The sequence below is a fragment of the Papilio xuthus genome, unplaced genomic scaffold (assembly GCF_000836235.2).
Source record: "Papilio xuthus unplaced genomic scaffold, Pxut_1.1 DF825017.1, whole genome shotgun sequence".
NCBI classification, from domain to species: Eukaryota; Metazoa; Arthropoda; class Insecta; order Lepidoptera; family Papilionidae; genus Papilio; species Papilio xuthus.
In genome coordinates this window covers 6,798,058-6,815,728 of record NW_013533632.1, presented here as the reverse complement: position 1 = coordinate 6,815,728, position 17,671 = coordinate 6,798,058, and the positions used below count along the sequence as shown (strand labels likewise).

The following is a 17,671-nucleotide window of genomic DNA, read 5'->3' as shown; positions in this document are numbered from 1 at the left end:
TTCGAATCCCACTAATGTGTTTTTCGATCTACTTTTAGATATTTATTACAACCCTTTGGCGCGAATGGCGCGCTTACATTGCCAAGTACTTGACTCAGAATGAATGTGAGGGGACAAAAACTTAGACATTTTAGTAAGGCTAGTGTTGAGTCAATACGTTGGCTCATTTCCGGATTTCTTGTCTAACATTAGATAAGTACATTTATGGAATGATCTTACGATGACGGAAAACATCGCGATGCAATCTGCGAAGAAATTCAAAGGTATGTGTGAAGTCAACCCGAATTAGACTAGGTTGACTGTGGTCTGATCACTCCTAATATACGACTTTCGTTAGCTGATGATGGTTATTTTCAGTTTCTATTTTTAAACAGTTTTATAAAAACTGACTTTATATTATAGTCTGCAGGCACCTTAATCTTGTTTTGTATAAAGTCTACATATATTAACCATCTGTCGCCGGCCTTATTGACTTATTGTTCATTTGGGAAACACCACAATTGCGACGCAAGTGAATACGCGTATGGAATTTTACATCATATAGCCCGCGTACGCAAATAAAATACCTTGTCAATTTGGGAAAAATTTAACTAAATTCTTACCCAATGCTAACAAAAAATCATTGGAATCAAAAGTATAAACTCTTTAACAACTCGTCAGATATTTCTTTGCTATATTTACTACAAAAATTTGTTATACTAAGGTTTTTTATTTTCCTGGTCAGGCTATACTTCTATAAACAATGTTTAAATTTTTTTTTCGGTTGGTTGTTGTTTTTTGATTATTCTAGAAGTTCTTAAGGTCTTTTTAATGGATGGAAAATCCGAATTACATTTGCATCTTTAAACATAAACAAATCAAATTACATCATTTACTAAGTTATATTATTGTAACACAAATTTACTGTGAAAAATAATATTTTACAATTGTTTTACTTTTTAAGGAAATTACTTTCCAAATAATTTCATAGAATGTTATATAAAAAACAAAGTTTAGGAAACAAGAACAAGAATTAAATACTGAAAAAATTGACTAATTAAAAAAAATTACAAAATGAACTATACAGGATGCTAATAATCCTGATATGTCGGTGGGAAATTGTACAGAGTGTCTCTAATTACATAAGTTTTAATAAAAATATAGTAGACATAAAAGGTTTACATAAAAGTTGTATTGTTTCGTTTATTTACTAACAAATTAATACTAATTTAAGTACAATAAGAATATACAAATAAGGATAACAATTACTTATAATTGTCATCGTAATAAAATTGTGCTGTAAATAAAAACTTCTATGTCATTCATTATTGTGACTATCGCCATGTACTATGTCCATTACTTGCATTGTCCGGTGTTGAAGCATCGGATCCATTGAACAGCGAGTCATCTACACCATCTTCGTTTATATCATCGGGTGGATGACGACAGAATGGACAGTGACCTTTAGTAACAATCTGTATTTCATAATCTTCCATATAGAACAGCTGTAACAATTAAAATGAATTATATCTGCATTTTTACTATCTTTTCCTGTACATTTTGACGGGAAATTCGCTGAATTTCGTGTCCTAGTATGAAATGCAGCGCCTCTATCGGACATAAAGATAACTAAGAATCTTGTACAATTTTTCCGATATAATTTGAAGCCTGATTTTAGTCTATTTTCCCTTTCCATCATTTTCTTATGAGGGATGGGAAGGGATATATATATGACGGAGATGTCACATAGGAAGGGGAAATATTCTCTTTCTGTGCAACATCTCTACCGTGCGAGTTCAGATGGCTGATTGCTCTTTTACCACCTAATTATATTAAAAAAACTATTATTATTATTGTGTAATTTTTGTATATGATAATGATGTATTGATACTTACATTCTTGCAGTGTGTACAGGTCGCTATGGGCAATTCGGGCAACATGTTCCTGTAGAATCGTGTCGGCAGCGGCGGTCGCTGCACGATCACCACGCTCGCTGGGTTCATACGCAGCAAAGCATTACGACTGCACACTACTAAGCCGGATTCATCGTCCTAAAAATATAACAAACAAAAGAAAAACCTTGTTAAAGATTGCATGGACAGGCTATAAAACTTAATATTTTGTGCCTATTTGAACATCGCCATTTTGGTGCTCATTGTTGCAGGTGATGGGCGAGGATTCGAATTAATAGAGATAAAATTAACTATCAAACACTACAACAGGCGCTTTAAATGGAAACAACACAAACGCTGGTCACAGCTGAGATCTGTGATTCTTTTTAATTAAATAAAAAAAGATAATCATTAAGAAGATTCAAACAAGCACAAACTCGATGAGGTTGTGTCGTTTCTTTGCATAATTCCTATGGTCAAATTCCAGCTCCATCATCAGATCAGCACCATGTCATCATAATTGCGGTGTCACGCGGTTTACAAATATATTCAAAATTTCAGATCAATTTGTAAGCTCGAAGTGGATCAAATTTAATTTACAAGATTTGTTAACGAACATCAGGACCGTTGGAACTAAATAAAAGTAACAAATTTTTATTACGAATTTTTGCTAATATAAAAAGTCTGTACCTCTTCAATTTTGTCTAAAAAGGGATCTGATGAATCAATGTCATGGTCTATTCGAAGGATATCAGCTTCATTAGTTTCTTTGGCAGTAGCTTCTGGAAGTGGTGTACGTTCTAAAAGATCAAACGCTTCCTCTATAGATATACCATCTGCTGGTACAAACTGTACCAAAGGTAGAACTTCTGAAAGAAGAAAACGTACATTTAGAATCAAGTATAAAAAATCTTAATTTTTTATATCCATATATGAGATAGAATTTTTAAAAACAAAATACAATAAGAATATATAATCAATATGGCTACAAAGATTTAAACAAATGATTGAAAGATATTATTCCACTCTTCTCTAATAATATTGCTATCCTTTTCATTCTATATGATAAACTAGCCTTTATTAAAACAAATAAAAACAACTAATGGATAGTGACATCTATTGAGTGCTTTTCAAAACAATAAAATGTTTAATTTAAACTAAAAAAAAAACTCTGATTTTAAATAAAATAATGTATTATTTTAGAATATATTCTAAGAAGATTTAGAGGTCAAAAAATGTCATGAATGAGATTTGAACTCGGCGTTCACTAATTTAGTACTTTACTTCCTACTTCCACTACATGTGTTTTGTACCTATGTAATATACCATAGAACACTCTCGGGAAGAAGACGAATCTAATGACACCTCATTCATCAAAATCAGTCCAATTGTTTACGCTCTATCAGTCTCGTTAAAAAATATATTTTTGCTAAATTCAAATTACTCACCATACGTCGCCATTGAATGTGTAAGATGATGACAACAATGTGGACACCTCGTAGCGCACAACACAGGCACGTGTCTCCGACACCGCCAGCACAGTGGCGCCACCTCCTCCTCGTTATCACCACAACTGGTTGCTCGACTCTTCAATATTAATAGTTCCACGCTTTCCTTACAAAAAATAAATATAAAGTTATTTCTAAAGCTATATTTTTTTACTACTTATTTTTGATGCATATACTTTTGAATAAAGATCCCCCCCCGCGACATTCTTTTGGGGGGGATCTTCGAAGGATACCCTGCCTTTCGGGAGGTAGACAGGGTTATGTGGGATTTGATCCACTAAAACCTCCAAGGTGGCTAACCTCGAACGCAATGGTAGAGGGTTCTGTGATCTCCAAGACAAGCAATAGAACCATCTTTTAAAAGTCTGTACTGTAATATTATTCATAAATCGTAAACACTACGATGATGGAAATTATATTTTTTTAGTAACTAATATTTAGTAGTACTAACCTGAAATTTTTGTGGTATTTGTAAATTGAGGATCTTGTCTAACATCTGTTGCGCTAAGGTGTTAGCGTTCAAGGTCTTTGCTTGTTTCGCGATACAAAGGTACAAACAACTACAGTTATTGTTAAGGAAAAAAACGATCTAAGTTCATTGTGCATACAAGAAAAGAGTAATAAAATCCGGGCGCTAGTTTATCATTAAAAAAGTAATCTGTGATCTTTTCTTACTTTTATATACGAATTGATAGCTGTTGCTCGCTGTATTTACACGGAATACAAAAAAAAAGTAGTCTATGTTTTTCCAGACTATGTTCTACATCCAGATCTAGATCCATACAACCGAGGTAACCGAGGAGGTACCTTCTAACAATCCATCCATTTATACATTCGCATTTATATTATTAGTAAGATAATAAGTAAGATTACATTTACAATTGTTACCATTTGGTTTCTTTATTGAATGTTTGTTTTATATTTTAAAAGGATACAATAATGATAATCCTGGTGGTGGTACGTTATCATTGACGTACGCGTGCGCATATCTTGCGGCATTCAATAGCGCGTCTGGTTGCGTCAGTGAAAACGGCTCGTGTATACAGCGGTGTACTGCTTCATAAGCGTTGTACACCGCAGACAATTCCGCGTTATACTCGTAGCTACGAAGCGATGATTCACGATCTCTAAATGAATTGTAACAACATTAAATAAACAAATAATTTATTGTATTTTAATGCATTACTAGCTGTCGGCTGCGACTTCGTTCGCGCGGTATCAAACAAAAAAAAACTTGATAGGTGGCGGTATTAAACAAAAAAACTTGATATTGTGTTCTTCCAGACTGTTCTATATGTGTACTAAATTTCATAAAAATCCGTTTTGCCATTCCGGAGGTATGTTCAATCCATCCAAACATTTGCATTTATAATATTAGTAAGAAGTAAGTAAGTAATCAGATTCTATCGCATTAGAAATGTAAAAAACAAGATAAACTAACTTGTCATTGGTGTTAGCTGTTTCTAGGCATTGGAGAGCAAGAAGATGATGTAAATAGCCGGCATCAGAGAACCTCTCCTCGGCTACTGCGTTGCCCACCAACACGGTGAACACACGCATCGCTGTTGAAGTCTCCCCAGCCATATGGTATGCTGGAAACAAATATGAGTTATCCCAATGTGATGTTTATATTATGTACATACGAACACTAGGGTCGTCCGCGACTTCGTCAGTGATTCGATAATATGAAGAGATAGGTACATAAGAAAGTAATATGTTTGAAGGTAATGTCCTCTAATCTATAGAAATACCGAGGAAAGTATGTATGTATTTGTATGTAAGAAGAGAGTGAATTCAGATATAATGTCTGATAGAGATGTATAGAAGAGTTTCGAAGCGATTCTATAGCGAGCTTGAAAATTCTATGAAACTGAAGCGCGACAATCACGTCACTTATCGAAAGTTACTGTCAGATAAATAAATATTTGAAGTTTGTTATAGAATCGCTTCAGAGCGAATGCACAGGCAGAAGTGTAACTTGATGTACTAGGGTTTCATAACTAACCTTTCTGTGCTTCAATGAATTTGTTCTCTTGCGCCATACGGTGTGCATACGGTAAGTACACTTCGCTTCTGCACTCCGCGTGCTCACGAGCCAGTGCAAAAGCCCGCTGCCATTCACCAGCTGATATAGCTAACTGAGCTACTTTCCTAGTAATATAACATATATTAATTATGTAAAAGTTTCGACACAATTCCCAGTAATCAGAACATAGTAAGGTATGGAGCCTAATAACTCCAATATTATTATATTAATTTAAACTAATATTATTTCAATCCTATAGTCTCACAAAAGATATGCATCAAGTGGAAGTAGTACCAAAAGTTATATCTTAGTCCTCTTTCCTATTCCATCCTTTCCAATAAAGAAAATGTGGAAATTTTTAATTAATTTGACGAGGGTATCCCTCGATTCTTTTCCCTATTTACAATAGTATGGGCAGGGTAAATTTGCTATGTTAATAAAATCTGTAGTTTATATTATTAAGTAAGTCTTACTTGTAATCACCGAGACGTTGATATACGTCAGCTGCAGCGGCCGGCTCACCTACTGTCACCAAAGCTTCCGCGACATGACGGAGCGACTCACTTGACCCTTTATCCAATTTACGTGCCAACTCTATCAACCTGTACATACAAATATTACATCATATGCTGTGATAATTGATAACAAGCTTATCTGGACCGGTGGGCAGTAAAACTAAATTGACAGCTCACTAGCGCCCTCCAGTCAACGTCACAAAATGTTTTATGATCACTGACTTCTATAAATGGACTGGCTATAAGACGTTGTATTTTGTGCCTATTTGGTTTCTGACATATATGTACTGATGGTTTGTAACGGTGTGGATTCAAACTAATGTTCTAGATAGAATTAAGTGACACGTAACATCAACGGTCGCGTTTAAATCGGAACAAAAAAAGCTGTCATTTACAACCTAATCCTCCATTAATAACCTATCCATTTAGATATCAGTGCTCATGATCCACTTTGTACTGAATTATTGCCATTTTATATGTCTTAGCAGATTTTATATATATTCAGGCAGATCCAACCGCGACAGTAGCGCCCTTTACACCAGTTCAGATATCTTTGTTGGAGTATAGTCAGTTTTATTAAAAATAACGTAAGTAATGACAGTGTGTATTGTCATGTGTGTAGTTTTGACATAATAATGTAATACTGACATATCTCTACGTCCGTTATCTGCCATAAGTTGCGCGGCACGTCGTACATCGCCCACAGCCAGGTACATTTCAGCTGCGGCGCGAGGCTCACTTACGTGCCGCGCCCACTCGGCACGCCTTCTGCCCAGCACCGCTAGGCCTTCGCCCTCACCGACCAGCTCCTAACACAAAGATATTAACAGACCACCGTCGGATTCAAAGTTGTAACATGGCCACCAAGGCCGCTATTAAATTAAATTTAGTAAATTGATCCACTGAAAGGATTTACTGTTGGTTTCTAAGGCCAAAATATCTGTATATTATACCTGTGCTTTACTAAACATCCTTAGATCAAGGTATAAGTTAAGAGCGCGGTCGTCGCGTCCCGATGTTTGGAACGAGTTTGCAGCCTCGTTGTACTTTCCTCTGTAGGCTAGAACTTCTCCCAGCACTACACCACGCTTCTCGCCAGCTTCCAGTCTTTCCTAAAAGAAAAATAAAGCATTGTATGAAGTAAACAAAACGTCAGTTCAATAAATGAAGGGTTTGATCTTTTCTCACTTTTACCATAAATATGTGGAAAATCTAAGGTTTTTCCAATCTTTTAGGATTAAATTAAGTGTTTTGATATATATATAGTTATAAAATATTATACGAATGTTTCGATGTATGGATCTATCAGAAATTTGGCATAGATGTAGGACATAGGCTGCAAGAACATATAGTTCTAATTAAGTTTTTTTATTACTGCGCAAAGGAGTCGCGGGCGACAGCTAGTTTAAGTATAATAGTACCTGTAATTGATCAATGAGTGTGAGATAAATGATATTTTCACTGCGTTGAAATGCTTTTCTCGCTACTTCGAAAGCTAATTCGTCAAACGCCGCCATGCCGAGTCGCTCCCAGTCAAGTGCGGTCACACCCAAACAAGCTACCGCATACGCGTCACTGGAAAACATAATTTATAACATAAATAGCAGAGGGTCTATCATGTACATTTGCTTATCGAAACACCATGAACAAAATATATGAAAATTTGTATGAGACTTTTCGTTGTACTTTTTACTCGATAGGGGGAGCTGTCTGTCTAATACAAATTTTGAGGTTAAGAGTACTTTCTTACAAATGTTCTTGAAAGGCCTTTGTTCTGGATAAAGTTAAAAATTATTTAATACTTAATTAGTGTTTTTTTTATTCTAATTTTTTAATGCATATTATTATAATACTTACTTGAACATCTTCTTTTGAACATACTGGTGTACAGCATGGGAGAGTGGTACATTTATTGATTGCATTGCGCTTGCTTGCAAACAGAATACACGACCGCCCTGGAAGTTATATAAAATCTCATTATATCAAACATATGGACTATTCAATTCAATAAATTATCTACATACTAGCTGTCGACTTCGACTCTGACCGCGCGGAATTAAAAGAAATGAGTAGCCTATGTATTGCCATAGACTGCGTTTTAAATAAAAAACAGGTGAAGTACTATTTTAATTATTAATGGTGTATATTTACCTGAAATCCGACAACGGATCCTGCAAGTGGCTGTGTGGCGGCTGGAAATTTGCCTGCCTTTATAGATAACAAGCCGCCACCTGACAGGCAAAGTAACTCATCACACAACGAGTTCCAAGACACAGATGATATGTTCTCTTCCTAAAAAAATTACATTTGAATTTTGAAAACTATTTAACAGACATTAAATTTTATAGTTAACCTATATTAACATAAAAAGCTTTATATACGCTCACTATACGTCCCCACTGAGGACCTCGGACCCTACCCTAATTCAGGGGTAACTAGGCCTTAGGGTTTAGCTAATGTTTCAATTGTTGATCTTGTTAAATTATATTGAACTACAAAATGAAACCACCATTTTTGTTAAAGAAAGTATGGACAGGGAAGGATATCTATTCTAACACCTGTTGTCCTTTCCTTTCATCCTTTTTCTGTCTGTACCCACCTTTATCTTACGATAAGTAATACATCTGCTAACTATCTTCTTGATGAAAATGACTTTGGTGAATGATTACTAATGAGGTTCAGGTCGCCTACTATCTTTGTTTTGGTGATACTTTTAATATAATAGTCATAAAACTTACGGAATACAACAATTCAGAAGTGGGTAAGCAGTAAACTCGACAGATTGACAGATCATCAACAACAGCCAGGCGGCTACGTGACGCGCTGACGTCAAGACATCGTACACCAGATGGTGTTGTCACTATCACTTTAGAAGTGCCTTCTTTGGGTTCAACTCGCCAAATCTGTAAACAGAAATTATAAATTAATTTAAAAAAAAATAGCCTATAATACGCCCGTATGCATCATCTACCTTTACCTAATATCCTTCCCGTAAATTCTCGTCAAAACCGTTCCGGAGGCTACCCGGAACATATCCGGCCTTACAAACAGACAGACTGAACAGATTAAAACTTTGAAAATGTGCAACGCAAATACATCGTGTATTTGAGTTGTTGAAATGAGTTTTTTTCGAATAAACTTTTTAAATTTTAACCATAACATAAGGATAAATAATATTTAATTATATTACAATATTACTAATGCGAAAGTTTTGAAGGATGGATGGATGTTTGTTTGAAGATATCTTCAGAACGGCTCAAGGGATTTTGATGAAATTTCGCACACATGTAGAACACAGTCGGGAAAAGCACATAGGCTACTTTTTGAATTTTATTTTAATTCCACGCGGACGGAGTCGCGGGCGACAGCTAGTTTTCATAAAAATATTTAATTTAGAAAAAGATACATCTATTGGTGCGTTGATGACTCTCAAACGTGAATTATGCTACTTTATAGATAACACCGAGATAGTTCTATAACTAAACTATAGATGGCACTGTTATTTATTGACAAGAATTTCTTTTTCTCAGTATATAGTTATCACTGATTATTAATTATATATCAGTCAACCTTAAAAAATGGATTGACGTCATTTCTTGTAAAATACATTTACCTGTCCATTAAGAAGGCCTAAAAGAAGAACTTCCATAAAATATAATGTAGTAACTTTGACGTAGCGAATCAGCGCAGGAAAAGACCATGATCTTGGAGTTTTTTTCCCGATCATCGACAACTTATTATCCTGTAAATTATATAATGTTAGTCATAGTAAATTACTACAAAAGCTCAATTGGTTTCTTAATAAATAAATTAGTGATTATAATAAATTTTCTCTCATTATTTTTGAGATTAATGTCAATTTACATTCGTTTATTACAACTTTATGAAGCTTAATTCATACGACATTCTATTTATGACGGTAAATTTATTCATTTGATAAATATGCACTAGATGGTCGGTGTGAAAAAATGCCATCTATTGGCCAAAAATGTCTACGAAAATATGACATCGCTTAGAAAACGCCATTTTTGAATATGTTAATAATATCAGAATTTAAATAGAAGAAACATATCAGAAATTTAGTTTTATGCATCACATATTTAATACTCGCAAAAGCAAACTTTACGCTTTTTCTGCCATACAATGCCATACAAAATTGAAGTCAATTATTTTTCTACCACATCTAGCTACAGATCAACAATCGCATAAAGAGATATACTTCGCAACTGTGATTCGGGTTTGACTGAACCAGTAAAATCAAAGAATTAAAAAAAATGATTTAAACAGACCTCTTCTTATTTAATATGAGTATGTATGAGATGGGCCACTAAAAAGATTTCCAAAGGTAATATAACTCTATTTCTTATTAGGAGTAAGGATACATAGAACATCTGCTACTAACGTGGATCGACGAAACTGAAACGCAAACTGCGCAGAAGGAAACAAAACTAGCAATAATATAATATATTAATATTGCAGGGAACTGTCTAGCAGATTGGTGTAAAATACAGATCTTTATTGTATTAGGATTGGCTCTTCAGAGAAATGACTTTTACTTTTTGTCCCTACCCTTTTATAAACACATTTTTATTTTTATAGCGCTAACATTACATATTATGTTTCTTACAGGCATATGCATTGTTGACCAGTTTACATTGGCCCCTTCCGTCCTTGCCGTTATTTCTAACTAGATAGAAATTCGCATTTTATAAGGAGCATCGCATTAAATACTATAGAAGAGAAACTCTTCTGACTTTAAATTCGCAATTGTCATTTAATGCATGTGCTATAACAATAGTGAAATATATTCGAATATTTTTAACACGTTTTTAACAGACAGGCCATGAAAAATGTTTCTGCTAAATTTATACGCGCCAGGCGACATACCATGATCGTTAGTATTTTATACAATTTTCTAGCATTGGAATAATCCATTCTAGCATTCATTAAGAATGGAAGAATTTCACGTAAGACTCATGCATGTCACTCATGAAGAGCTTTTTTTAAAAATTCTGTTGAATATAAACGATCATTTAACATCTTAGATTATCTTATTTACTCTACCTCTATCATTAAATACTTAATTGTAACTTCCTATGAACAAGTTTACAACATCTTATACAATACAAAATATTATAAATGCGAATGTTAGGTTGTATGGATGTTGGTGAAATTTCCTGTAGATGTAGAACATAGTCTGGAAAAAGACATAGGCTCTATGTCATAGTCTCCAGAAGCACATGATACTTCTCACCCTTTTTGTAATTTGCATACGAATTCGCGGACAAAAACCTTCTAATACAAACAAAATAAAAGGAAAGATAATTTTGAACTTGAATAATATTGCACTCCAGTTTCAAAGATATGTAAGCAATGCTGCACTAAGGTTTAAATAATATTTTTCTGCGCTCAGCTTAAAACCCACTGTTATAAATATAATATTAAAAAAAAATAGTAGATTTTTTTTTAATTACATCATAGTCCACTGCATGACATACCTTTAACCTATACCTTTTAAAGTATTAAAAACTGAATTTAAACATAAGTAGTGAATTAAAAAATATAAAAATAAAATAAATGGCGCTACAGTTATAATGTCATTTTGCCTCAAGCACACACACATAAAAATCACAGACCATGAATTTGTCACATGTTGATATTAACATTCCTATCTCAATTTTTTCAATAAAAATGAGAGAGATGACAATATGTTTTTGTACAAATGTTTCGGAAATGGAAACTAACGATTTTCTACTTTAGTTTTGTTAAATATTTACCTGACAGAGTAACAAAGCGTCACTTGTGGCTATGAGGAGGGAGCATTCAGATTTTTGCGGCAACTTTTCCTTCACCCTGTACATCATTCCATCTGGATCTCCTTGTTCATAAACAACCACCCTCTCTGGAAGTTGAACCTAGAAAAAGTAATTATTAGTTATTTTATATCAAAGCTTTCATTTAGGTACCAAGATTTGTTAAGTTTAAGAAAAATATTAAGACATGGATTTAAAAAAAAACTTAATTAAGTTATGTGTACTTCCATATTATGTCCTACATTTTTACCAAATTTCAGCCAGATCCATGCAGCTATTTGGAGATACCTTTTAACAACCATCCATCCATACATCCAAATATTCGCATTTATAATATTAGTAAGATGTTATAAGCTCTTAAGACACTGCGTGATATGAAAATATTAATATATTTATTTCATTCACAAAATTTAAACATACCGCTAATCGATGTTTATATATTGCAATTTTCTGAACTCTGTCGTGACATTTGATCCGCACTTTGTTACCGGTGGTTAAATGTTGTATTATAACGTCAGTTATGTTCTCCCGATATGCATATCTTTCACGATACAGCCCGTGAACTGTACTGAACACTATTTGATAACACCACAGAGTACCATCCTGACATGCCACCGCCTGGAATTAGGTTTCACTCATTAGTAGTGTCACAAACAACATATAAAAATGAAGACAGAGACAATTTCTTTTGTTTTGTATTTAGGCACAATGGTCAACTGTAAAGAAACTTATATCAATGTCTTCCTTATAATCTATAGATAACATTGATGATATAATTTGCCAACTTTAAGAAACATATTAAAAATTAGACGATATTGTCATAAATATTGCGATTATGACCCTAATACATTAATAGTACCACTATAATATAAAATGGATGCTTATATTTGACTAGCTTTCGCCCACGACTCCGTGCGCGCGAAACTAAAAAAAAAAGTAGCTTTTATGTTCTTCCAGGCTATGTTCTACAACTACACCAAATTTTCTTTTCTACATCTATGCAGTAGTTCTGTATATACCTTAAAACAAACAAACATCCATCCAAACATTCGCATTTATAATATTAGTAAGAGTAATATAATTCAGATATATAATGAAAGGAAATACATAGTGCTATAATTGACTAACCATAGTATTTTGTAAGGGTGATGGTGCAATGGCCCACACCCAATCCTGGGGTGTGTTCAGCATAACAACACCCTCTGTTGTTAACACAGCCCACCCACCTACACCACCAACAAGCACAAGCGCGTCGAATATTGCTATTGACAATGCTGCTATACCTGAAATGACAAAAAATATATATTATGTTAAAAACCATCTGTTACCCGCGACACTGTCCAGAATTTAACATTTAGTATCCTATGTGTTCTTCCAAATAATAAATAAATAATTCCTTACCTATATACCTATCTTTTAATACTTGCTGTCCCTGTACATTATAAAAGGACATTGTGTCATTCCAGTCTGTAACTAAAAGTGTGCTATTTGCAAATGCTACAGCCCATACAGGTGCTTCTCTTTGTATCAACTGTACTTCATCTCCTGTCTGAAATATTAAAATGTTATATTTAAACCTATTTATTAATTTTATTTTACATTTATTTCTATTTAGGTGTAAATCAAAATCAATCACTTTGACTTTATTAAGTTACTACTTCTGATTCTTTTTTTAAAAGAAGGAACATTTAATTTTTATCTAACTAGCTGCCAACCGTGACACCGTCTGCAAGGATGTAAAAGAAAACATAATAAGTAGCCTATATGTTCTTCTAGACTATGTTTTATTGTATGCATATCTTACGAAATGCCAAAGTTTAGATAGATTGATGGATGAATGTTTGTTAAAAGTTATCTCCTGAAGAGCTTAAAGGATTGTGGTGAAATAATGCATAGACGTAAAATATAGTCATACAACTACAGACTACCAATTAAGTTTTTATTTAATTCCATGCTAGTGGAGTCGCCGACCACATTTATGATTTTTTTATAAATAAGAAATTAATAATGGCTGGAAGTTTGTTGTCACATAACAACTGATTGGTTCTGAATTAATTTTGGAATAGGGATAAATTACAGCCTAGAACAGCGCACTTAAGCTACTAATTAAATTAATTTAATTCTTTGCCAATGGATGTATAAGCAGCAACTAGCAAATAAATATAAATAATACTTGCTTTATTCCTTAAAGATACTGCACCAGTAGCGAGCCCAATAGCTAAAAACTGTCCATTATGTGACCAAGCGCAACTTGTTATGCGTCCTGAAACCCTGTACTTCTGTACAGCCTTCACATCAGCAGACCAGAATGCAAAGTCTGACAAAGCACAAGATGCCAAGTGTAGAGACACAGGATTATATGCAAGACATTGGATAGATTCACTGTGTCTGGAAGGAAATAAGCATACATTCATCAAGATGTAAAATAAATACAGATTTAAAGTAACTTAAATTTAATTTTCTTTTCATCTAAATCAAATTTTGCTTACTAATATTATAAAGAGGATAGATTCATTTTTTGTATGTTTGTAACAGTGGTAGTGATAAAAGCAATATATATTGCTGGTGCCCTCTCTTCTGGTGATTTGTACCTCACATAAGGCAGATGTGAGGTGTTAAAACAGAAAAAACATATGTATAAACAATAATCAAAGTATCTATCTTAAATTTAAAATACAAGACAAGAACTTACGAATACTTAAGAACCCCTTCCATCTTAGATGTCCATATAATAACATTTTTGTCAGCACTGCCACTTGCAAACTTTTTTCCATCTCCACAATATGCAACAGCATGTACGGCCCCTTTATGAGCTTGTAGCAATTGTACCAGTGCTCCGTCCCTTGGATCATATACCATTACTTTCTCACCAGCACCAACAACCAACTGTGTACCATCAGGATTGAAGCATATTGCATGAACACTGAAACAAAACAATATATAAATATATGTCATTATCAACCCACTATATGTGCTTACTGGAGGCTTGGTGCCTACTCTGCCAATGGTCGTTGGTTGACATGTATAAGGCAGACATAAAAAATAAGACTAGCAACTAAGCAAACAGACAACTGAATAAGCCCAAATGACGAAATTTTGAATTTGATAAAGTTTATAACATGTTATAAGATATTGAACAAAAAAATCACCATGATGATTCAATTTTATCGGCTTCATGGATCTTATTAACCCATTTTGGTACTGTTCGCATTGTTGTAATAGTTTACAAAAGTTTGTTTCTTTTTAAAAACACTCATGAATTACACAATAAGGGCGTCTGTTTTGGCTAACAACGGGTTTTCCATAAATGTAAACAAACGGTTCAGAAGTTGAAGTAGAAACGTCACTGATTTAGATTTTAATTTAAATGACAATTAAATGATGTAGTTTATTCGTTTTACGATTAGTTTGACATTGACAACGACCGCCTATGAAGTATCGATATTATTTGTATGACGCTTTATATCGTACTTTAATTACATGGGTCGTAGCATCGAACCTTACGTGCTCACCGAAAAACTGTTTAAAATCGCAAATCGGTAAAAAGTATTGAATATTATTTTTTTCGTTACTTTTTATTTATTAAAATTATTTGGCTATCTATCGTACAATTAGATGTTATGATTTCACACACTAATTCCAATTATTTTAACTGTCGACACTTAGGTTTTTACTTTAAAGTTTTTAAAAATAATGGAGGAATTAAAGGGATTTTTATATTAACTAAAAACGAAATTTTGATTTCAATTTGTATGAGCACAAACATCGAGAACTGAAAAGCTTTTTTATCGATTTTACCGTATCCACCCGACTTAATTGTCCAACTAGTTATCATAAAATGACACTGACATTTATTAACAGACTGCTTATGAGATGTAGTATTTTGTGCCTATTTGATTTTCGCCATTTTGGCACTGATAGTAGCGGTTTATAGCGGTGGTGTGGATTTGAATTTATAGATAGATCCATTTATAGAGATTAGTGTCAAACGGACAACCGAAATTAAAATAATATACTAAGCTAAGTTTGGATTAGAAATAGACTTATATAGTTTATCCTATTTTGGTAATCGGAAAATATGTGAACTAACTAATAATAATTTACAAATTATACATATCACATGATGTTAAATCATGTAGGTTAATATGATAATGTGTTGATATAATTAATACAGAACTCAGTTAAAAACTGGCATAACAATTGCTGGAAGTTGCAACACGGATGGCTTTCGGAAGGAATCAGAGAATTTTTGCTCATTGGTAACCCTATAATCTCCCATCTGTTAATATCAAAATAGTGTCTGAAGACCCCTATCGTCTAGTCGTCACAAGCTTATCTCGACTGGTAGAAGTGGCGCGAGTGGCGCTGCTATCGCGGCTAGTTCGGCTGCCTTAAATGCTAAATTTTAATTATTATTTGATAAATATCCATATCCAGACTCCTTAATAATAATTAACTATAATTATGTCAACATTTACGAGCACTTTTAACATTTATTTTATCACAAAAAATATTCATCTAAACTTAAACAAAAATTAACGTTGATTTCTGGGCATACGGACTGTAAAAATCAATCAAATACAGCGGGGCGAAGGGGTAAAGAAAACTGTTCGATCGATATCAACAGATATCAAATTCATACTTTTCAAGACCGCTTGTTGCTGCTTGTTGCTCGAAAATAAAGCTAAGGTAAGATTTTATAATTATCATTGGACTTTTATAATAGGAAATTTGGAGTAATACAGTACAATAATATTAAACATTCGTAAATATTAGCAATAAGCACTCGTAAAGTGCTGAAATTTGAAAACAGATTTTTGCCTTCTAGTGTATAAAACGCAGTTCGCAAGATTTTAGCTTTAGCTATTAATATTTTGCTGCTAATATCAAGACTAATTAATATATTTTAAATTCTATATGGTTTATTTTAAAGGAAGATATATTTCGAAGTACCATATGCTTCGAACCAGGTCCCTTAATTTTTATTAGGCGGGGCAAAAACTAAAAAATGCCGAACTCGCCCTCTTATTTTACTTTATCTTTTATGTTTTTCTCTTTATGAAAAGTAAATAATCAGTTTGGATTAATCTATATTCTGAGCATTTTGTCGCCTCCTAAACTTGCCGACGGGGCGTGGGGCCCGGCTTGCCCTTACCTAGATCAGGAGCTGCTAATACCGTTAACATATTGCTGCTAAAATTAAGACAATTCAGTGATTTCAATTCTATATAGTTTATTTAAGAGGATGACATATCTCAGAGTACCATATGCTTAAACTAGATGAATCTTTTGTGACCCAATATTAAAAGATTCATGCTAATACTATTCACATTTTGCTACTAACATAAATATATGTTAATGTATTTAAAAGGAAGATAAATTTTGCTGTACCATTGACTTAAAACCAGCTCTTTCTTAATTTTTTTAGGCGGGGCGGGGCTAAAACTTAAAAATACTGACACCATCCACTTATTTTATTTTTACCTTTTACGTTTATTCTATTATGAAAGTAAGGTAAATAATCAGTTTAGATTAAACTGTAAATAGAGAATTTTGCTAAATCATGAATTTAGCGTCCGGAGCATGGGCCCCAGATTGCCCCACCCTAAATCCCAGGCTGCTAATACCATTAACATTTTGTTTCTAACATAAATACGTATTAAAGTATTTCAAATTCTGTATAGTATAGTTTAAAAGAAGACATATTTTGGAGTACCATATGCCTAAAACCAGATATTTCTGAATTTTTTCTAGGCGGGGCACAAACAAAAAAATGCTGACCCCGCCCTTATTTTATTTTTACCTTTTATATTTATTCTATTATGAAAGTAAGGTAAATAATCAGTTTAAATTAAACTGTAAATTAAGAATTTTGCTAAATCATGAACTTAGCGTCTGGAGCATGGGCCCCAGATTGCCCCACCCTAAATCCCAGGCT

The 17,671-nt window shown here is 33.6% G+C and overlaps 2 protein-coding genes across 2 annotated transcripts in view; one reads left to right on the top strand and one right to left on the bottom strand.

Moving 5' to 3' along the window:
• Nucleotides 1-1,003: 1,003 nt before the first annotated feature.
• On the bottom strand, nucleotides 1,004-15,082 carry Oseg1 (intraflagellar transport protein Oseg1). The gene is made up of 23 exons (XM_013324139.1): nucleotides 14,883-15,082; nucleotides 14,426-14,656; nucleotides 13,911-14,121; nucleotides 13,135-13,282; nucleotides 12,862-13,016; nucleotides 12,154-12,351; nucleotides 11,698-11,835; nucleotides 9,534-9,662; nucleotides 8,659-8,823; nucleotides 8,072-8,212; nucleotides 7,778-7,875; nucleotides 7,342-7,495; nucleotides 6,874-7,032; nucleotides 6,569-6,729; nucleotides 5,879-6,007; nucleotides 5,385-5,530; nucleotides 4,821-4,971; nucleotides 4,315-4,506; nucleotides 3,831-3,939; nucleotides 3,320-3,485; nucleotides 2,562-2,740; nucleotides 1,875-2,030; nucleotides 1,004-1,484 (listed from the first exon to the last, which is right to left on the bottom strand). The coding sequence occupies exons 1-23, from the start codon at nucleotides 14,942-14,944 to the stop codon at nucleotides 1,314-1,316; spliced, it is 3,549 nt and encodes a 1,182-aa protein (XP_013179593.1). The 5' UTR covers nucleotides 14,945-15,082; the 3' UTR covers nucleotides 1,004-1,313.
• A 1,122-nt stretch (nucleotides 15,083-16,204) lies between these two features.
• The window catches only part of LOC106126454 (RING finger and SPRY domain-containing protein 1-like), a 7,351-nt gene continuing 5,884 nt past the window's right edge, over nucleotides 16,205-17,671 (top strand). The window contains exon 1 of the mRNA XM_013324135.1: nucleotides 16,205-16,422. The gene's annotated coding sequence lies outside the window, so the exon portion shown is untranslated. The remainder of the gene's footprint in view (nucleotides 16,423-17,671) is intronic.